The following is a 21,061-nucleotide window of genomic DNA, read 5'->3' on the forward strand; positions in this document are numbered from 1 at the left end:
TATATATATATATATGTTTGTGTGCATCTGTCTGTGTAAATAATACAAACATGCATGTGCGTGCATAAAATATGAAATACTTCTTTTTCTAACCTTGAGGAGTTCCTTATGAATAAAAACAATACAGAGTTTTGGAATAACAAGAGCAGGATAAATATTTCAGCAACAGATTAGGTTTCTGAACGATTACATTAAGGCAAACTGACAACTAACAAACTCATCTTGGCCACAGGGAGTCACAGCTGTTTCGGGGCATAAGAGGCTATAAACAATCCCACTTATCTCTGATGATACCCCGCTCGCTGAAAGCTGGGAGCCTAAGAGTGCTACCAAGACAAAACTGAAAGCAACCACTTGTGCATACACAATGTGCACACAAACTGAAAGTACAGTATTGCACGTTACTGGGGAACTGCTTCGGAACTTCGTGGTGATTTACCGTGAAGTCCCCACTGTGAGCAGCCAGAAGGATGAGGAGCACAGTGTCAGGAGGAGGTGGGTATAAGTGAGGGAGAACAGCTCCTGCACAAGGAGGAGACTGCTCACAGCATGGAGTGTTTTCCGTTCTCGGGATACTTGAGCTTCAGCTACAGAAAAGCAGTGGTCTTAACACAGCACTTCATTCTCTGTTTTTAAAACTTTTTGGCAGCTCAGGATTTTGGGAGCCCCACCATCAATGTATCCCCTCAGAGCCACATCTGCCTGTTGCCTCCAGCAGGGCCTGGAGCCCCACTGGACAGAAGGAAGCACGGGCAGGAGTGCCATTCAGACTCCTGCCTACCTCACATAAATCCAGAACAGCTCTCCCTGGTGCTGCAGCCAAGCACCTCTGTGAGGCTGTAAAAGTGCAGCAAAGCCCAATCAAGAAGGGCAATAAGCCCTCTCTTTGCTTGCCAAGCAAATCTCTGTTACTGAAACAACATGAAGCCCTTGGTTGGGATCTGCCTGAAAGCTACAGGATTTTATCTTCTTTCCCTCCGAGATTCAGATTACATCTCCATCACAAATGGTTTAGGGAGCAATAAACCATTTGGAGTACAGTCCCATATAATCTCATCTGACCCGAGAGAAAACACTCTAATCTCTCTCTCTTGGCCCTGTAAAAACCTCATAAATTTGCTGAAGCACATAAATGACATTCTGACCAAGGCAGATCTCTTTTTTAGTTCTGTAATCTCCCAACAGTGACCTTCAGTTGTTTCATCAATGACTGCAAAACCTCTGTACAAAACAAATACCATTTGCACATCTACATGATTAGAGGCCTTTAAAAAATAACTTCAAAAAAAACAGAATTAGTTATTGTAACAATCGTAGAGATCAATGTGGTGGAATAGCAATACAGGAGGCGTAGTGACAAAGGGACTGTAGCGATGGAAAGGTGTTAAAGAGAAAGGGAAAGTGCTCATCCTTCTCTGAAGATCCAAGCTTGCAGGGAAAACTCCACAAGGGAGAAATCTCCAACCAGAGATCCTTCCCCAGTAGCAATCAACCCTTAAATGAGGTCTAAGAGAGGTGCAGCCAGGCTCCACCCTTTCCTATCACATAGCTGAATTGCCTTCAATTGCCTGTGCTCCCAGGGCTGACCAGGTCCTTTCCACAGGTGCTCAATCAGCAGTTCAGTTCCCATACAAGTTATTAAAAGTTATTAAAGTTCCCATACAGTTATTAAAATATTTTACTTCGTATTTGTATTGTCACTGGTTATACTGCCTTCCATCCCAAAGTTGCACGTTCTGAACCACAGGGTTCCTTCCAGCTAAGCAATCTCTCACCAAGCAGAGCAATCCCTGGCTGCACCTTCCTCCAAAAGGCAGTGATCTGCACAGAGAGGCTTCTAAAGGAGCTCTTCCACTTCCATTGCTACCTACCCGACACTGGCTTCTTTTCCTCCAAGTACCACCATCTAGAAGCAGTTAGGAGAGAAGCATAGGATAAAATACACTTTCCAATAAAAGCCACTAAGATACTGAGCAGGAAAGTTTTTTCAGAGCAGAAGTTATAGGACCAAGCTGTTGTCCCCTGAACACTTGCAGAAATAAGAGCAGTGATGACAGCTACACTGCTCCGACAGCCCATGGCACCGCTCACTTGTGCATTCATTTATTAGGGCACGCGCACACTCTGAGCTGTGCCTCCTTCACCTTCCTGGTCTCAAGTAAGATGACCCAAAAAGAATGTGTTCCCCTCTGCTTTGCTGGCCCCAAAAGGTGTTTCTACATTTCCCTCTAGCAACATAGAAAGTTTGTGCCAACAGGAAATACCAGCAGCCAGTTCATCCCTTCCAGGAGACGTTCACACAAAGGCAGGTTGCCACGCAGTGCTGTGCTCACATGGCTTCCATCCACATACGTGTCCAGCCAGCACAGGTTGGATGGCTGCCTGAGCACGCGGAATAATCCACCATGAGAGCAACTGCTGCAGTTGCCTTGCACAGAAAGCAGAGCCACAGAGTCAGCGTGGTTCTAACCTGAGATGAAGCATCATTGTGGGAAGGGAAACTGAAGACATGGAAGATCAGTGCAGCAGGTCATGCTGCAACAGAGCAGTGTGCAAAGAACAGGGCTGAGATGCAGAACACCTGTGTGTGGGCACAGCCACACCTTTAGGTGTGGGATGGCCAGGGGGACCCCTGTGTGCTCTTTTTCCAGCCTTGTTCTCTGTGAGTAGGGAGCAGCAGATCTGTACCTGAGCTGGCTTGTGACAGTGTGGATCAAACAGAGGAGTTTGGGCCTATCTGCAAAATGGCTGTTTGCTGCATTGAGAAAAACAAATGTTGAGAAAAAACATGGATATCAACAAAATAACCATCAGGGTAATCAGCAGGGACAGAGAAGGATAATTTAAGTAAGAGGACTCAAGAACAAACTCATGAACTGGCAACGAATGAGGGCAGAGCAGGGGTTAGAGAAAGCATCTAATGCTTTAGGAGAGTGAGGTGCAGGGTTCTAATGCCATCAGACAGCACCGTATCTCACTGCTTTCACACTGGAGAACAACCCATTTGTGAAAGGGATTATTACAGAAGGAGTTACATGCTTGGGCAGTGGAAGCGTTCCAGTTGTGCTCCTTTAACTGCCAGCAATACCTTCACATCCCCGTGTATGATGGCAGACAACTTCAACCTCATGTGCGTGATAGAGCTTCTGAAGTGGAAAGTTTCTGCCCTGCCAATTTGGTGAACACGAAATCCAAGAGCCTCACTCCACCAACTGCAAATACACTTACTTAAGTGTTACTTGATGTCTAATTCCTATGATTTCTGCTTGGAAGATCAGTGCAGAGAACCAAAAAAGCCTAAAATGGGTACCTATAGAGAAGCCAAATCCTCAATCTTTCCAAGAAACCTAGAATTTGACCAGGAAGTGGAGTGCTCTAAAGATATAACCATTAATAGGAGTAGACTTCAAAGCAGATACATTCCAACATTAAAAAAAAACCCTATTTATGATCTACTGTCCTGCAGTGACAGGGCTCTCCTCACACCACTAACAGAGGATCACCTCAGGAACTGGCTTAAGCACGACAATCCCAAGTGTTTAACTTGCCTTGCAAGCAACAACTGACAGAATCCTTTGCAGTGCCCCACTTTGCCTTCTCAGACAGCAAATGAGTAATCTTAAGGGAAACCTTCTGGAGCACCAGAATAGGTCGTTTTCCCCTCCCAATATCCCACTTTCTTCACTTGCAGAACACGTTAGTGCCTACGGGAAGAGTAAGCTTCTCTGTTCTCTAAGAATGACCGTAAATTGCAGCAGTCCCCCAAAGAAAAACACTGCTAATCCCCCAGAAACAGAAATTCCGCTCTGAATAGCTAAAATCACCGTTCTGCCATGGGAAGTAACAGAATATGGGATCCAGTTCTTGCTCAAATAAGTACAAGGGTGCCATACTGCTTTTAAACTATGGCAGTGCTGTAGAATTTCCCAAACAGCAATGACATATGCAGGAAAATGAGGAATTTCCTCTAGGGACTGTAATTCATATATTATGAGGGAGATTAAAGAATAATAAATTTTGGAAGGAAGTATTAATGGCTGGATGGGGTACTGTGAACCCAGCATTCCCTGGAGCTGGAGGTTTGTAAACTGAACAGTAAAAATGATTTGTGCAGGAGCAGAAAATGTTGGATTTTATTCTGACCATAACTGGTTCCATGCTGTACGCTGCAGGAATTCAAGAAGAGAAAAAACCTCCTTCAGCATTTAGAGATGAGCAGATAGGATACATCGGGTGCTCCAAAAGTAATGCCTCCAATTTGTTTCCACAGAAACTACAACAGCTACAAAGAGCACAATAATGCCATTTGACAGAGCAAATTCCCAGCTATACCAAATGTAATGGAGCATTGGCAGGAATGTTCAACCTCTACTGCCATATCACCAACATCTCTCTCCAACATCGTGAGCCAACATAATAAAATAGGAGGCACATGTAGTACCCACATGCAACAGTGTTCATCCCCAGCTCTTTACAAACCCCACAGTGCTATTTTGAAGTCTGTGAGTACCATCATCATTCAAGTCACGCTATAGAAACTGAGGCAGGGAAGCCAAATAAGATGCTTACAGGGCAGCAAATGTCACAGTGATGCCCCGGGCTTGTGGCTTCCAGAGTCCTCCCTTCTCTCGAGGGCATCACTTTCTCTGGCAGTGACAATGACAGCCTTTGATCTGCATGCTGATACCTGTGTGTCAGCCTTCATGTCTGGCTACTCTGGAGTCCAGTTTGTTGGCTGGACAAATAAAACCTCCATTCAAAGAAAATAAAGTTGAAACATTTCCTGCCTCTTAGCCAAATTAAGTCGTAATTAGCATATATCCATGCTTTTTCCAGAGTTATTCCTACTGTCTTAGGATTCTTCTTCAGTGTCTGAAGATGCAATACATCAAGAACAGGCACAGAGTATCAGTTAGGGAGTTATGGGACACTTTCAGCGCCTGCTGACCATTTGGCCAGAATCACAGGATAACCCGAGTTGGAAGGGATCGAGTCTAACCCAGGCTCCATAAAGGACCACCCCAAATCCAAAACCTGAGAGTGCTGGCCATGGCCACCTCCACTAACCCCCACCTGGCTCTCCCCTGACACAGCTCCATGCCATTTCCTTGGGTCCTGTTGCTGTCACAGAGAGCAGAGCTCAGCATTGCCAATCCACTCCCCTCTTGGGCAAGGATATGTGTGGGAAGCTACAGAACAGCACACGCAGTAAGCTCCTGGTGCTGGCCACACTGCGTGCCTCTGCTCAAATTCCCAGAGGTGTTGTGTGTACCACATGATGCTGGGTTACTTGACTTACCTGAATGCTGTAGTAAATTGTTGCACGAAATCCAGGGTAAATACCAGAGTACAAGCTACAGCTGTCCCCAAGGAGCTTTAACTTATGCACTATGCCATAAAACTCCCAGGTATGGAAATGAATAAAAAGACTGAATGCTTTCTTATTCCCTAACCCCTCCATGATGAAGTATTCTGCACTGAATGTTTCCATTGTTCAGTGTAGACGGGGGAAATAAGATTAGCTTGAGATGGAATATCCCATTTTTGCATGCAGTATGTTCTCCAGCCAACTAAAGCTTGCTGGTTTGGCAGAATCCAGAGCTCTTCCAAAGATGGCAATTTTTTTTGAAGGCTGACAAAGTTAAGTTTGGCACAAACATATACATTCTATGCCATACCCTACCCTCAGGTGTTGTATGTAAGGGTCGTGTTCTGCCAGAGCAGAAAGGAAGAGCCTCTCCTGAGCCTGTTTTGCCTGACAGCTGAATTCTGACTTTGAATTGCAGCTTTTCTTTTAGCAGTATTAGCAAACTGGTCCCTTACTTCTCTTCAAACTAGTCACTGCAATAGGCAATTGCAGATGTTTCTCAAAGCTCACAAATGCCATGTGGCCCACAGAATGATTAACTGCAGTAGTCACTCCGGAGTATTAAAGAAGGGAAAAAAAAACACAGTTAAAGTGGATGTTAAAGTGGAATTCCTGCTGTGGTCTGATAAGAGAGGGTAACTTGCAATACATAACCCTTGACCTAATAAGTAGGGGTGAAAACACTGGTGGCTTACAGCTCCAGGTAGAAGTGGTGGGAAAGCCCTGAACATAGGAGATCCTACATCATCCACATACCCATTCCATGCTGTGCAAATGGACTCTTGAGCTGAAGACATGCTCTTCCTCTATGTGGTGTATCACATCCAGGTTATCCAATGTGTGTGTTGGTGAAAACAGCCATGGTTGTAAATACTTATAGGATGCCAAAAAGTGGTACCAGAGAAAGCTACTGCTACAACAGCCAGCATGTTACTGGAGAGCAAAGACCCAATTGAGGTGAGGAGGTAAAAGAACCAGGCAGGGCTGGCTCACGGAATGACTTTCTTTTCTGGGGTAACTGCCTTATCAAGCTGTTAAATAAGGTTTAGAAGTCCTGTAACTTACACAGAAGCAATTTCTAAGTCAGCATTGCTACAATAGCATTCAAAGCCTTGTGATAATGGATGTGCTACATGATTATTTCTTTTCTCTGCAAAATAATGCAGACAACTACATGCAAAATCCTCTGCCTCAGTTGACTGTTCCGAGGATTATGGATTAAAGCACTGAATATTATTGCTGGGAGTTTGATCTTGGTCCCCCTTGTCAGTACTCCACCATAATGGCAGACTATCACAGGTGGCTGTCCCTTGCAATAAGGCCATAGGACATTCTTTCTTTTTAATTGTAAGACGTGGAGTCACCTAAACTTAGCTTGTTAAACTTAGCTCATAAGAATTCATCTGCAAAAGCTTTGTATATAATGTATAGTGTGATGCACAAAAAATATTTCCTTGTGTTTTTGGTTGACTTCTGGGAACCAAAAATTAATTCTACATTCTCAGTACGAATGTTTAAACGCAAGATAACTGCACCTTACCTGATGTGTGAAGTAGTGCATGCTTTCTTATTTGCTGGATGCATTTTTTTTCCCAGTGAAAAGCATGACTTGCTCTAATGAATCATGTAACCTAACAATATAGAAACCAGGATTATGTGTCTACTTTGATGCACGTGTAGCCAGCATTTTACAGTGAGAAACTAACCATGAGTACTTGTGTTAATCTGGAACAAATACTTTGGACAGAAAAAAAAAATCAGATAAATCTCCATAGCACTGTAATTTCAGCAAGTCTCCTTCTAATTGTGCACAACAATCTCCAATTCCAAATGTAACCCTCAAGGAACGCATGCATAAATTATAATATATCCACTGGGGAAATCTCTGAAATCCTACAAAAAGGGGGAAATGCATTTTAGGGGACAGTCTGCTCAACTGCCTGCTTTTAAATACAATTTCAAATCAGGAATAATTAATGGCTGAATTGTGGTTAGTGCTCAGACATTACTACAGAGGACAAAACAGAAGCAACTTTCATTACTGTGTAGAGAATGAAAAAAAAGATAGTTTCAAAGAATCTGGTAAGCTTTTTCTCCTATGGCTTTTGATTAAAATATTTCTATGCCTTAAATTCTGAGGAGTTGACCAAATAAAGGTACCAACTAAACCTCTAATTCAGGCATATCCACGCACTGCTCATCTACTGAAACAAGAAAATTGGGATGTCCAATGGGTATCATTATGATAAAAAATTACTACATGAAATATTACATTAACCACCAGTGAGATCATGGCACATTCTCTCCCCCCACCATGAGCATTGGGAAACATGGATAAAGCAGCTACATCCTGTCCAATAAAGCCTTCTGGTCTAGCACTTCAGGGATAATAAAAAAAGGGTGTAGGTAAATATAAGTGTTAGTATTCCCGTGAACCACACATCTCACCTAAAAGACAACCCACAGGACTGCTCCTCAGCACAGGCACAGGAGCTGCCTACAGTGTGCAAATGTTCCTTTCCTTGCACCAGCCTAAACACAGCTGAGCTGTCCAGCATTTTTAACCACTTCGTTTTAAACCACTTAGTGAGAGCATAAGCCTCCAACCAAGGCAAGCTTCACTGCTGGTGAGTGGGCAGCCACACCACCTGGAAGGCAAACGGAGATGTGGTGCAGCCAGCAGGATGGCTGGAACTAGTAGAAGAGAGATTGTCTTGTTTCCATTAATTCATAAAATATTACAGAGAACACAGAATAAAATACAACACGCAGGTTTCTATGGATTTGCACATCTGCAGTTATCCACTTATATTTCTAATCCATATCACAACACTTAGAATCATAGAATCACCAACGTTGGAAAAGACCCCCAAGATCATCCAGTCCAACTTCCACTACCATTTCCCCACTAAACCACATCTCTTAGTACATTTAAACATTTATTGAACACAAGAACTTGAGTATCTCCCAGCAGACACCAGACTCTTCGTGATGATGGCCAAAAAAAAAGATAAAAAAATCACCCAAATTAACTCCTAATGTAGGCAATCTGTCCTGTCAATAGACTTACAGGCAAGGGTAATCTGGCCTAATACATGTAACATGATACTTTTAAAACCAGTATGAGAAAAGACAACACTATGAACACCAGTAGCTGACTTATGCATCAGGCTTCTGAGCAGACAAAGTAAAAACTGAGAGACATGACATCAATTTAGAACAGCCCTAAGTCCTCCCTAAACCACAGAATTGCAAGCAACCAAAGTCTGAAATTGTTTTCCAGTTCTTCTCAATTTCCCTACTTTTAACTCTGAGTGATTACTGCTTTGCCTATTCTGATTTGGCTGCTGCTGCTGCTTTAGTGTTTGAGGGATACAATCATGAGGACATTGGGAAGGTATATTGCTGTCATTTTCATCCAGAGTTGTTTCATTGGCTCTAGTAAGAATCTGCTCAAAAATGCAACAGCTTCTGCCACTTTGGAGCAGATACAGCTTCTTTGCAAAAATGGGAAAATGCAGTCTCCAGGGAAATGAATAAATTCACTAGCAGAGGGAAAGTAGTAGGTTCAGTCACTCCATGAAAGGGAACAATAGTGCCGTGGATAGCAGCACACAGGCAGCACTCACCTCGTGGAGACTGCAACTCAGTGATGGTCTCAGTGGCTTCATCATCTGAGTCTTCAGTGGCAACCACCTTGTACCTGTTGCTGCTCTGCTTGTTCAGTACGTGTGGGACCTGCAGCGCAGCCTCTCTCTCTGCAGCCAGGTCCAAATCTTGCTGAGCAAGGTGGGCCCTCAGCTGCCTGATCTCAAACTAGAAGAAAAAACAACAGCAGGTACTGATGTCATATGAATGTGGCTACAAGTCCATATTTTACAGTTTGGTACCTATTATTCAGTTTACCACTCAACTACTACAGACTGCTAACAGCAAACACAACGTGACTATGCTAGCATTTGAGTCCATGTTACTGATGCTATCCTGCAGCTCAGGTGAGTTGGATTATTGTCACATCATCTAAAAAATAATCACCAAGTCATGTGGTCCTCTATTTTGTACATGTCTTCCTCCTGGAGATATGCTTTTGGACAATTTCTTACAGATGTAACTGTCAAACTGAAAGAAATCTTCACAGAAGAGCATCCTTTGTAAGCATTTAGGTATTTACATACCTGACAAACATCTCTAATCTGCTAGACTATGACAGGGTGAATTATTCTCCCACACTAACTTTAGGCAAGGGGACACTGCAGTCTCCTTCCAACCTGAAGTCTTCTGTACTCCACAGCAGGAAGAAAACCCCGGGGCACGTTGCCACTTTTCTGTTCACTCAAGTTTAGGAGCTATAGCACTTACTGACATTCTGCAGTCAGGATAGGATTTGTCCAAAAAGCAGATACAATTAAGATGACAAAAGTTACCTGGTACAGTTTGATAAGTCTTCCATAATGCAAGAAGGAAAATCATTTTTCTAAAGTGCAGAGACAATTCAAACTTTTATATAAGCACCACAGAATCTCACCATCCCTCCCCTTATCCAGCACAGCCACATTACAACAGATTTTTCCTTTTCAAACTCTTTTTAAGATCAGTAATATGGCAGTACCAAGTCGTGCATAATTACAGAGGATCTGAAAGGGGGAAGCAAATGAGGTAAGTAATAGGTTAAGGCATTTAAAGTATAGCAGTGCTGGTCTCCCTTTGTTCAAGGCCTGAGAAGCCAGAGTGTGATGCTTGCTCCAGCAAGCCACACTGCACCTGTCACTTTGTGTTTACAACAGAGATGGAACTAGCACCTCCATGCTTGAAAACCAGTGTGTAACAGCATGTAGGCTAAATGAATCTGGGCCTGGCTCTTGCTTCTCAGATGCTGATTCGAGTCTGCCGTGCCATCAGATTTTGGGACTGTCAGCAGACCTGGTTTGCTTGACTGCTGTCCACATGAGACAGAGTATGCATTCCAGGCACACTGCAGAGCACCAGCAGCTCCTCTAACCTGGGCAGGCAGCTTAAGGGGAAACATGACAAAGCTTTCTCAGACTTTAAAAAGAAAGGAGGAAAAAGAAAAAGGAATTCAAATTGCCGTATCTGGAAACTATCTGCTTTCCAAAGCATAAAGAAAGGAGCTGACAGGAATGAGAAGGCCCAGTGAGAGACTCAAATCCAGAGAGCAGAAGGGCAGTTTAAGCTCTCTGGATCACATTCAAACCACCTGCTGCAGAGATCAAACAAAAAAAGCAGATCTTTCTCTCCTTAAATCAGCGGAAAGAGGTCTGGCAGATGCAGACAGTGTGCAATGCTCACCGCTCTTAATCAAAGGTCAACTGGCAGTAGCAGTCAGGTAGCATCAACAAATGTAAAAATGCTTTTCTGCTCCTCAGTCCCTGCAAGGAAATCTCTGCAGCAGCTTCCATCTGTGGTTTCTGTCTTTATCTATCAGCTAGAAAGTAGTAAGTGGGGAATACTTTCCCAGGTTCTGTTCCTGAGTCCTAGAAAGAAATAGAAACGATAAATACTTCGTATTTCACCTTCAAAGGGAGAAAGACACCCTTGCAGACTCTTCCTCATAAATCTGGACATTTTTACTTGGGCTTTGCCAACAAGCTATGAACCACTCAGCCTGGCATACCGACCAAGCAGCACTTGGTAAGCATTGCCTGTGATGGCCCCACTAGGCAATTCCACTTTGTACAAGCAATTCTTTATTTAGTATTTGTAGGGAAAATGAAGTGGAATCCACAGGGAAAATGATCACTGCTCTCCAGGTGAACAGACACTCTGGTAGCATCAACAGAAGGGGCTTTGCTGCCATCTTATGTTTAAAGAACAGAAATACATGCCTGTGGCTCCAGCAGCAGAGGATGCACCTGCTCATGATGTTATGTTCCAGAAGCTGAAACCCAGGATGGGTACCTCGGCTAACACAGTGCTTCCCTCATCCACAGGAGATTGGTAAGCACAGACACGAGGATTAAATCCACAGGCACAGTAAAGCAGCACTCTGCTCTGGACTTCACCATCGTGTAAATAACAACCATCAGCTATTCAGTCAGATAACAGCAGGAACCAGCATTGCCTACCAAACTGCACAGCTTCAGCTGCTTAACAAGGTCTCTCTCTTCCTCTTTTGTAGTATTTCAGATGGACAGCTTCCAGGGCTCACGTTTGCCCTGATGTCTGTGTACCCATTTAAACAGTGAGAAGGCAGAATTAAATACTATCATGCATGTAAATGTATTTTTATTTGTTAGAAGAGGCTATTAATGGTAATAACAGTGCCTGTTGCACTCCCACATTTTCTTTTTGTTACTTACACATTTGTTACTGCTGCCAAGTGATCTATACACATATATACATATATATATCTGTATACATATACAAATACATACGTATATATACACACACACACACATTCCACAGAGATGCAGAACCAAAACTCTGTTAGCAAATTACGGAATGTAAGACAGTGCCAAAACCCAATTCAGTACACTGCTCACAAATGCAGACCAAAACTCTCACTCCAAGGTAGCACACTCAGAAAATCACCACTTGCTATCCAGATTGATTCAAGAAAGTGAAAGGACGTTTGTTAAAATATCTAAGAAAAATTACACAGAAAAGCTTTTAGCTCATGAAAGGGTGTGCACACACCCAGGAAATCATTTCAGTACTGATTGTTCACAACTATTAAAAATTATCCCAAGTTCTGCTGAAGCTGGCATGCAGTTTTTACCACTAAAAGCAACCCAACAAAACAAAGGTTAAGTCTGAAAGAAGCGTGTGTCCCTTATGGGCATGATTCAATGAAAGACTGCGTGAGCAAATTACCTGGTAGGTGCTTGTATCTACTGAACATTATATTGAACACTGACCTTGGGCAGCTCTAATGTGTAAAAGAGCTAATGAGATTGCTCTGACTCCATACCACGCAGGCCAGGGAAGGTTAAATAAATCAGCAGAGGGTGTAAAATATAATGATCTTTTTAACTGAAAATTCTGGGCCAAAGCTAAACACATGAAATTTCTATTTGCAGCAGGAGCTGATGCAGCTATCTGAAGTGTAGACCTGGGCAGCATGAACACAGCGGCGAGAGAGCTGCACTGAGGAAGTTATGTTTTGTATTTTGAGGCAACCTACAAAGGCTTAACTGTTTGAAATTTATATAAGCAGAACCTGGCTGCACTACCCACGAGGGAGCCAAAGGCAGCAGTAAGATCCTGCTCCATCTCCTCTTCCTAAGGCTGAACGAGCCCAGCTCCTGCAGCTTGTTATCCTACACTGTGTGCTTCAGCCCTGAACATCACTGCTGTCATTGTGTTCAAGTATTTTTCTTCTAAGTGTGACAGCACTCCAGGTGTGATCTCACAAGCACTGGGCTACATTTCTTAAATCCAGACTTGGGAGGATGCAGAAAATTAAGACAATTTCTTCAGAGCAGGCAAAATAAGACTATGCTAAAACTATAGATGTGTGTGTGTGTGTTAATGATCTGTCTTTTATGCACACTGCTGCTGGAGTAGACTTTTATAATTATATGGAATGAGATGTGCAGTATAAAGGTGTGATGCACACGGCTTACGTGAAAATATATTTACTATCAAGATAAAGGGAAATAAAGATCATTTCATGTAAGAATAAGCAACTACATTGTCAGGCCAGATGAGAAAGCTAATTGACTGCAAACTTAAACTGACTTCTTGTTGTCAAGATTAGCAATATTTTGACAGGAAACAAACCAGAAAGAACTATGGGGCATGCTCGTGTGCCTCCTCACTTCACAAACACATTAGGTAATTATTTATAAGCAGGTAAAATGACAGAGATACCTAGAGCTCTATGTAACGACTCACTTTATATGGCTGGTTGCATAAAAAGTTCCACTCCTCCCATCTGATGTTTTACACATGCACAAGACTCAAAAAGGGACAGACTTAGCAGTGAGTCATATAGAACTTCCCTTAATGGTTTCGCAACAGAGGATGACTGACAATTTCAAAGAAATCAATGAACATTTTAGTCAAAAGCTTATTTGTGTCTAATGCAGACTAATAACTTTGTTCCATTCTATGAGAGCTGTCTGTATAGAATGCCCTGCCCTGAAACTTATCTGCCATTGGGATGCAATCCAATGTTTACTTCCATTAGTTCAGTCATTGTTGGTAACAATAAAAATCAGGAGATGTTTGCAAACAAATGATTTATGGGCAGAATGAAACACGGGATGACCTTGGCTGCCTTCCACTTACCAAGAAAATGACTGGTAGTTAGACATGAATTAGAATTATTGCAAAAAGATAACATAAGTTATTTCTCCAATAGGTAATTTTACCAGCTAAATAGCCCTGTCATTAGACTAGCAGCTGATGTACAAATTATATTCCAAGATAAAAAAGAAATTACAGCTTCCATAGTTCTTACAGTTTTGAGAATGATGAAAAACCCTGTACTACAAGAGCTGACAGAAAAGGAGCTCTTGTGGTACATAGTCTGGGCTGGACTGTATTCAGCTGAACGACATGAAAATTTAACAGAAAAGATCAGGTAAACAGATTTATCATCAGAAATAGAAGTTCCTTTACAGATGATTTCAAAATAAATTTGAACTGGAATTTGCACTGCTAATAAAATTTTGTGTGTATATATATGCACTATATATATATATATTTCCTTTATAATTTGATTTCTTAAATTGATAAAACTTAGTTATTAAACTGATAAAATGAAACCATCAGGAAAATACTCTTTCTATATGTTTGATAGTGATTGTAGTGAGACTTTCTAATCTCTCACCCATTTTTAGAAATCCCTGTTACTGTGATGGGCAAAGTTTTTCAAATCCTTTAGTATTTTCTCTCTTAACCATCTCATGCTCCACTCCTTTTTGATTTATTCTCTGGCCAAGAAAGACATAAGACAGCTAACTATTGAAACAGTTTCAGCAGGGCTATGCAGAGACCAAAGTTGTGGCCCATGCATCTATAATTTATAAAATACATTGTTTTTTAGACGTATGGCTAGCCAAAAATCAGCACTGGAAGGAGTTTTCATGCTTGCAGAATATGTCTCCAATGTCACTCAGGAATGGAATAATACTTAGCAGTTGTGATACCCTATCACTGGCCAAAAAATATATACAGCCGACACACAAAACTAGACAGATTAAAAACAACAACAACAAAAAGCCAATACAAACACGCACACAAAAGCCACTACTAGTACAAACTGGTAAACAGGTTTTGCTTTCCTTTCATTCCTATGCACTCATCTTCCCTTCCTCATTTTCTACCTTTGATCAACAGAACCAATTCTGCAATGTGGGATGAACTAGGCTCTAGATGCAACTCCTACAAAACCAATCAAATCTGTTACATTAATTATAACCCAATCACTCTCCAGATCTGTTTCCTCACATGCATTTGTGCAAGTAAACAGGAAAAGACAGGTTGGCAGAAAGAGAACAAGGAAAATACTCCTAACAGCCATACTAACTCAAGCCAATTTAAATTGACCATGTTGTTAAGATGTACATTTAGTTATGTTTAAGTTAATTACAAGACACAATCCACTCAACAAACCTACATTGAGAGAAATGTCAGATGGAGGCTGCTTTTGTGACTTAAATTCCTCCCCTTCGTGTACATGCAGAACAAGGACTTAAATCACACAGCTCAGCATAAGGAAAATAACACAGCTCACAAACACAAGTTAAAAACCTCACCTGTGACAGGAAGGCTATTTGCCTGTCAAGTGTTAAGTACCAGCTTCAAAACACAAAGGCATGGGGCTTCTCAGAGAGGCTGTATACTCAGAGGGGAGATGCCCTGCATGTGTTAAAGGCACCAGGTCAGCCCCCTACAGGCTCTTGGCAGCTCCCTGCTATCTCATCTGCTTGTGATAGAGATAGTAGGTGCCTTGCAGACAAGGCAACCAGGAATCCCTTCCTGCTGGACCTCCAGATTTAAGAGCAGCCAGACTGCTGTAGGCAACCCCTGGATGCAAAAACATAGACATGCTCACTCAAATCCCAAGAACAAGCAATCCTTCAAGAGACTGGGACAGGTAATCAAACGAAAAAGCAAAAACCTGGCAGAATTTTAGACATCAAATATCCTTAGGAGACTTTTTTTCCCCCACCAGATACCGTATACAATGCCAATGTGAATATTATAACGCTGACAAACTTGTTCTTGACTGAATTATGAATCTATTAATTTACGAAGAATGCAGTACTTGTGTCAATGTCTTCTGTTGCTAACTGCAGCAAATTAGTACATTTACCTCATATTATACAGCTGAAACATTTGTTTGGCAGGAGCTCAGGACAGTAAAACATGAAAGATTAGTATGCTGTCATTTTTCTACAGTCTATATTTTTCCATAGCCGATGACACTTGAAAGCTAGGAGAGAACCTACTCTGTTTTCACAGATTTACTCATCTACCAAAGCAGTAATTCTTTGTACTTGACATACAGCTATGCTGTAACCATCAGAACTCAGGTTAGGGCTACTATGGTTAGACATCCTGCAAGTCAGGCATGCAGAATGGAGGGTGACAAAAGTGCTCCCAAACCCTGCTTGGTACAATGAGCCTACCTTCACTCAGACTATGAAAGAACAACATCGAAAACTGTTTAGGGAGTAGGAGTATTACTTAGCTCCATAATAACGTTCCTAAAAATGAATGTTTTCAAATTTATGATTGTCAAGAACTTTAACCTAATAGAATGGGCTGACAGACAAAATACTGCTGTGGGACTCAAGAAAATGCTGATTTGCCTACTGCACTTGGTCTAAAGAGATTCTCTCCTCTGTAAAACTGGGTATATACCATTTCTTGTTCATTTCATGATCGTAACAGAAGCATGAATCTACCAATATCACTGCACAAAGTTGCCATGAAGAGGACTGTCGATGGGTTTTAGGTTGCTAATAGAGAGATGGGCACATAAATCCCTGATTCAGATTAGGTACCTGTTCCACAGCTGGGATGAGTTGCCTCTCCTCCTGTCCACTCAGGCCCTTCAGCGTTTTTGACTGATTGACCCACTCCAACTTAACCCTCATTTTGTACTTGAAAAACACCATCCAGAAGTAGGGAATGGGAACTGATGCTGGAAACTTCCAGCCTTTATTTGGACATCTCCTAGTTATCCTTGCATTTGAAATGAGAATTAAGTCAGTTGGAGGATCATTCTGTTGTGGTTTGATAGTCATCTAAATGCTCTACTTTGCCTAAGCAGGTTACTTACAAACTCATTTAAATAAGACTCTGTAATTCAAAATGCCTGGCTTATCGTCACAATGATTGCTTTATACTTTTTTTCCCCACATCTGTCTATTTTAAGTTTCACCTTCCCTTATCTCAAAAGACCAAGCCACTGAATATTTGCGGTCTTGAGAAGAGTCTAAAAAAAAAATATATGCTGCACCAGAAGCTTCTAGTTTCTGGTGCAACATCTTGAGTCTGCCAAGAGTCTCAGACTGACCTAAAGGAAACAGCCTCCTGCATTTAAAGCAGGGAGATTCATTAGCTTTCATGCAAATGCATGTACTTTTCCAAGGAATAAGGTTTTAATACGGCTGCAGTGTCCAATAATGGCAATGAATTTTGCATGCTCTGAATATTATGTCAAACTGCACTCATTCAATAAATCAAATACTGGAAGCACTCCTTTTCTATTCCTCACATCTGTTTTCCTCACCTTAAGAACACACGCATAGCTGCAGATAGAGGCAACTGCTATTTGACAAATACCATGCATAAAAACATCTTGGTTGCAGCTAGTATTTCCTTAATGTTGAAATCTGTCACTTTGCAACAGAAATCCTAATGATACTTTTCAAACCTTCAATTATAGCAAAGTACATACACTGTATGATTTTCTATGACAAGCTGTGTGTAAATAAAGACAATTGAACTTTACCCCTTGTTCTTGGCAGATCTGGGTTAGTCTTTCCAGCTGTTCATCCTGAATAACCTTTGCTTTCTCATACTGCTGAATCATCATCTCCATCTCCACTTTCACTGGAAGGACATATGCTGGAAAACACAAGCACTTCAAATTAACCCAATGGTGATTCTTTTTTTCATTTTTTAAATCAGAGGGAAATTCTTTACACACCTTCATAAAAAATAAAATTAAATTAAAAAATCACCATTTTCACTTACAGCAAGTGAATTGAAGTATTTCTTCTGAGGAAGGATTTCTAACACATGAAATGCAGGTCATAAGCAGGGTCCAGATCTTGCTTGGTCATATTTCCAATTGCCTGGCTGAGCTGAAATGCATCCTGCATTCTCTTCCTAGCTTTTTGCTAATACAGACATTGCCTAGTATTTACAGCAGATTTCCTGAATTGCTAGGTAGGATTTTCTGTTTGGAGCTGCTGCCTTCCCCTTTAAACCTGAACAGCATGGCTTCCTTTGGAAAAGAACAACCTCAGAGCCCATAGCATTAAATTCCTAGACTTGGAGGTACGAAATAAGTTCTTGATGGCAACAGCAGACAAAGGAGATTTTTGACATTTTGTGAATCTCCACAAGATCCTGAACTTTTCTTGGACACTTTGGCCACAGGGCTAAGACCTTTCCTCAACTCTGCCTACAGAGAAATAACAGTTTGACTCCTTGCTTCCAGGCACAGTCACTGGTTCTGCTCTCCACAGCCTTGACTTGCTATGGAGTTCTTATCTCTCACGGTGTTTCCTGACAGAGGTCTGGGCAAAACAGTACCAGTATAAGCCTAGTTATTGTGCCATGCAGCACAGTAGTACCTGCCACAGAGCACCTTCAGCTCAGAACTACCATGACAACAAAATGTTCCCAGAATCTGACATAAAAGTTACACCAAAAACAGATTGGGAAGAAAGGAGCAAGACAGATATAGCTGCAAAAACATACGGATGGAGTGGCAAATGCTGGAAAAGCATACTGGAAGCAATTATTTCATAGAATTAGGAATGGTGCCTGATGGTGAGAGACAGGAAGCATGTCAGGTCAGATGTATTTACTTGAAATGTGTGGAGATGTGAAAGTGTCTCACAAAAAACTAAACCAATCAATTGTAAAGGCTCAAATGGAACAGAAAAAACAGCCATGAAATTGAGCCTGCTCTCCTCCATGGGAGCCATAACTCTCTCCTCTTTGGTACTTCTCACATGTCAGAGGAAGGGGAACAAAAGGAAAGCAGTGGAAAGCAATCGTCTCGTGTATTTAACACCTTTTTTTTTTGGTTTGCTTTTCCAGCCTGTCAGGTAATTCTAGGAGTCACAAACTGAATCACCACTCACCATCAATGATCCTCTTCACTCTCCATATTCGTAGTGTGATAATAAGGCTGATAGCATCCCAGGGGCTGTTGGGGCCATTAGCCACTGTTGAGGCCACCATTGGTGCCAAGGACAAGATTATGACAGCACCATCAAACACCTAGAAAAAAAGACTGTTTTCAAACCCTGAAAACCACAAGCCCTGCCTTTTCTGTTTGAGGTCATGAAGGGCTCTCATTTCCCCAAAAAGAAATAAAATTAGGGTATGTATTTGAAAGAGATATGAGAGTGGCCAAGCCCACAAAGACTGCATCCTTTTAAGGCAGCATGACAGAATTCTTTAGTGCTTCACCCACATTTTATGAAGTAAGGAGAGAAACTGGTGGGAGGGCAGGAAAAGAGAGGTATTTGGACCGACTGGCCAGAATCTCCATGTGTAAATGATAGACTAAATGCTATTACAGCTGAAGACCTTCATTATCATTGATATTTATCACTTATTTTTTGGCATGATTATTTGCTCCCCTGCCCTCAAAATAAAGTCCCTGTCCATAGATCGTACTGTCTGAAGGAAAAGATCAAGAATGCAAGTAGAAAAAGATGGTGCAAAGTGATTTAATGGCTCTTGGCCATGTCCTGACTACAAAACGTGTGGGAATGTCTGTGCATCCAGACAGAAAGGTTTTTCTGCTCTCACTGTTATTGGGCAGCAAAATTTTCAAGGATTTGGAGAATGTGGACTGTTCAGAACTTCTATGATTTCACTGTGGATTAGATCAGAAAAGGCAATTGTGTTCATCAAAAGTCAGATTTAAGAAAGAAAATAACTTTATGTTAAAATTGGGGTTTTTGCCAAATGAGTATTTTCTATCAGAAAACCATACACCGATTTTCAATCAGTTCTAACCTCAACTTGGTTACAGGAATGTATGTACACAAGTCACTTGAAGTTTTTTACTCATATTGCTCATTATCTCAGGGTAGCAATAACAACTGTTGGACTGGCACAGCTCTACCAATAAAATCCATAGGCACATACAGGAAAAACCCCACAATCCTCTCCTCCTCTTGTAATAAAATATTTCCAAATATCACACTCCTTGAGAGGCGCACAGAAAAGGAAACTGCATTATACAGCTTTACATTCGTGTAAACAATGAGAGGAATATGCATACTTATCTGAATTAAAAGGTGTCTGCATCAGATCTGTAACAAAGCTACCCAAAGCAGTTCTTAATATTCTTAAGAATATTAAGACACATGGTCTGCCTGGAAATCAGAGCAAAGAGTAGGACTGCTTACCTCTATTTTGTTTTCAATGTAATCCCATATGCCAAGGACCACAATTCTCAAAACAGTCTAGTAAAATAAATTAGGAAAAAAAATGATTAATATTACTATAATTTTATATAAACATTAGTCCTTTGCCTATTTAAGGGCTTGTTTTTGTCTTATCTAAGCATTCTGTATCCCTTCTAAATAATAAGGAGCTAGAAATAGCTATACCTTTGGATAGCAGAATAAAGTACTGTTTTCCAACCACTATATTACCTCAGTGAAACTTCATAAACAAGTTCCAAATTCAAATGTTCAGTCTTTCCAACCTTCTCAAGTTTCTTTTAGACATGTGAGATTCAAATCACCATAGAAAAAGCCCCCCAAAAATAAATAAACCAAACAAATACACAAGAAACAAAAAAGCCCAAACAAACCCAAACCTTCAAAAGATCCACTCTTGGGCTCCCTCAGTTGTGTTGGAACGTAAGAAGATTCTCATTTCTTGCCATCTTTGATATGTTAGTGCTTACTATTGCCTAATGAAAATAAAGAGCCACTGTCTCCCTTCATGCCCAAAGCTGATGACATTTCATCAATTTGAAGAGCAGAGACTCTTATTCTCCCCTTGCCTGTCCTGAGTGCAGAGTCCTTGCCTTACTGTGAAGTCCCAGAAAGCCATAGGATAAGAGAGAAAAAGATATTTATGATCCTCCCCAATAATCAAACAGCTGTAAGTAAGATCAGTAACTAGAAAAGAGAAATAAAGAACATAGAATGAACCAATGGTGAATTCCAATTAAAAATTCAATGGCGTTGTTCCCCCCCACCTTATTTTTTTTAAACTGGCCTATAGGAGACAATTAAATGAAAATAAATCTGATGATTGAAATTGAATTCACATAAAAGGAATGCAGACATGACAGGATGAAGATTCTAACTGCAGCTCTATGACTTATGAAGAAGAATCAATTTCTTCTCCATTAAAGACCAGTACCAGTGACAGAGAGCTCGGCAGGCTACGTGTGAATGGTCACCGTGCCAAGGACTGTGCTGAAGAATCTAAATGACTATATGATGAATATATATACATACACATGAATATACATATCACCTCTTCGTTAAAAATGCAAACATCTTCAAA

General features: G+C 41.2%; 1 protein-coding gene across 3 annotated transcripts in view; it reads right to left on the reverse strand.

The window, feature by feature from the left end:
• Nucleotides 1-1,688: 1,688 nt before the first annotated feature.
• TMEM266 (transmembrane protein 266) overlaps nucleotides 1,689-21,061 on the reverse strand; it is a 48,489-nt gene continuing 29,116 nt past the window's right edge. For 2 of the 3 annotated variants that reach the window (XM_031555300.1, XM_031555299.1), the window contains exons 6-9: nucleotides 19,945-20,001; nucleotides 18,664-18,802; nucleotides 17,298-17,413; nucleotides 1,689-9,184 (exon numbers count right to left, since the gene is read on the reverse strand). In XM_031555300.1, the coding sequence (XP_031411160.1) occupies nucleotides 8,822-9,184; nucleotides 17,298-17,413; nucleotides 18,664-18,802; nucleotides 19,945-20,001 (675 nt within the window). In that variant the 3' untranslated portion in view covers nucleotides 1,689-8,821. Of the gene's footprint in view, nucleotides 9,185-10,675; nucleotides 10,861-17,297; nucleotides 17,414-18,663; nucleotides 18,803-19,944; nucleotides 20,002-21,061 lie in introns of all 3 variants that reach the window. The other variant, XR_002118894.2, reaches the window with a different exon arrangement.

The sequence above is a fragment of the Meleagris gallopavo genome, chromosome 12, assembly GCF_000146605.3.
Source record: "Meleagris gallopavo isolate NT-WF06-2002-E0010 breed Aviagen turkey brand Nicholas breeding stock chromosome 12, Turkey_5.1, whole genome shotgun sequence".
Taxonomy (NCBI): domain Eukaryota; kingdom Metazoa; phylum Chordata; class Aves; order Galliformes; family Phasianidae; genus Meleagris; species Meleagris gallopavo.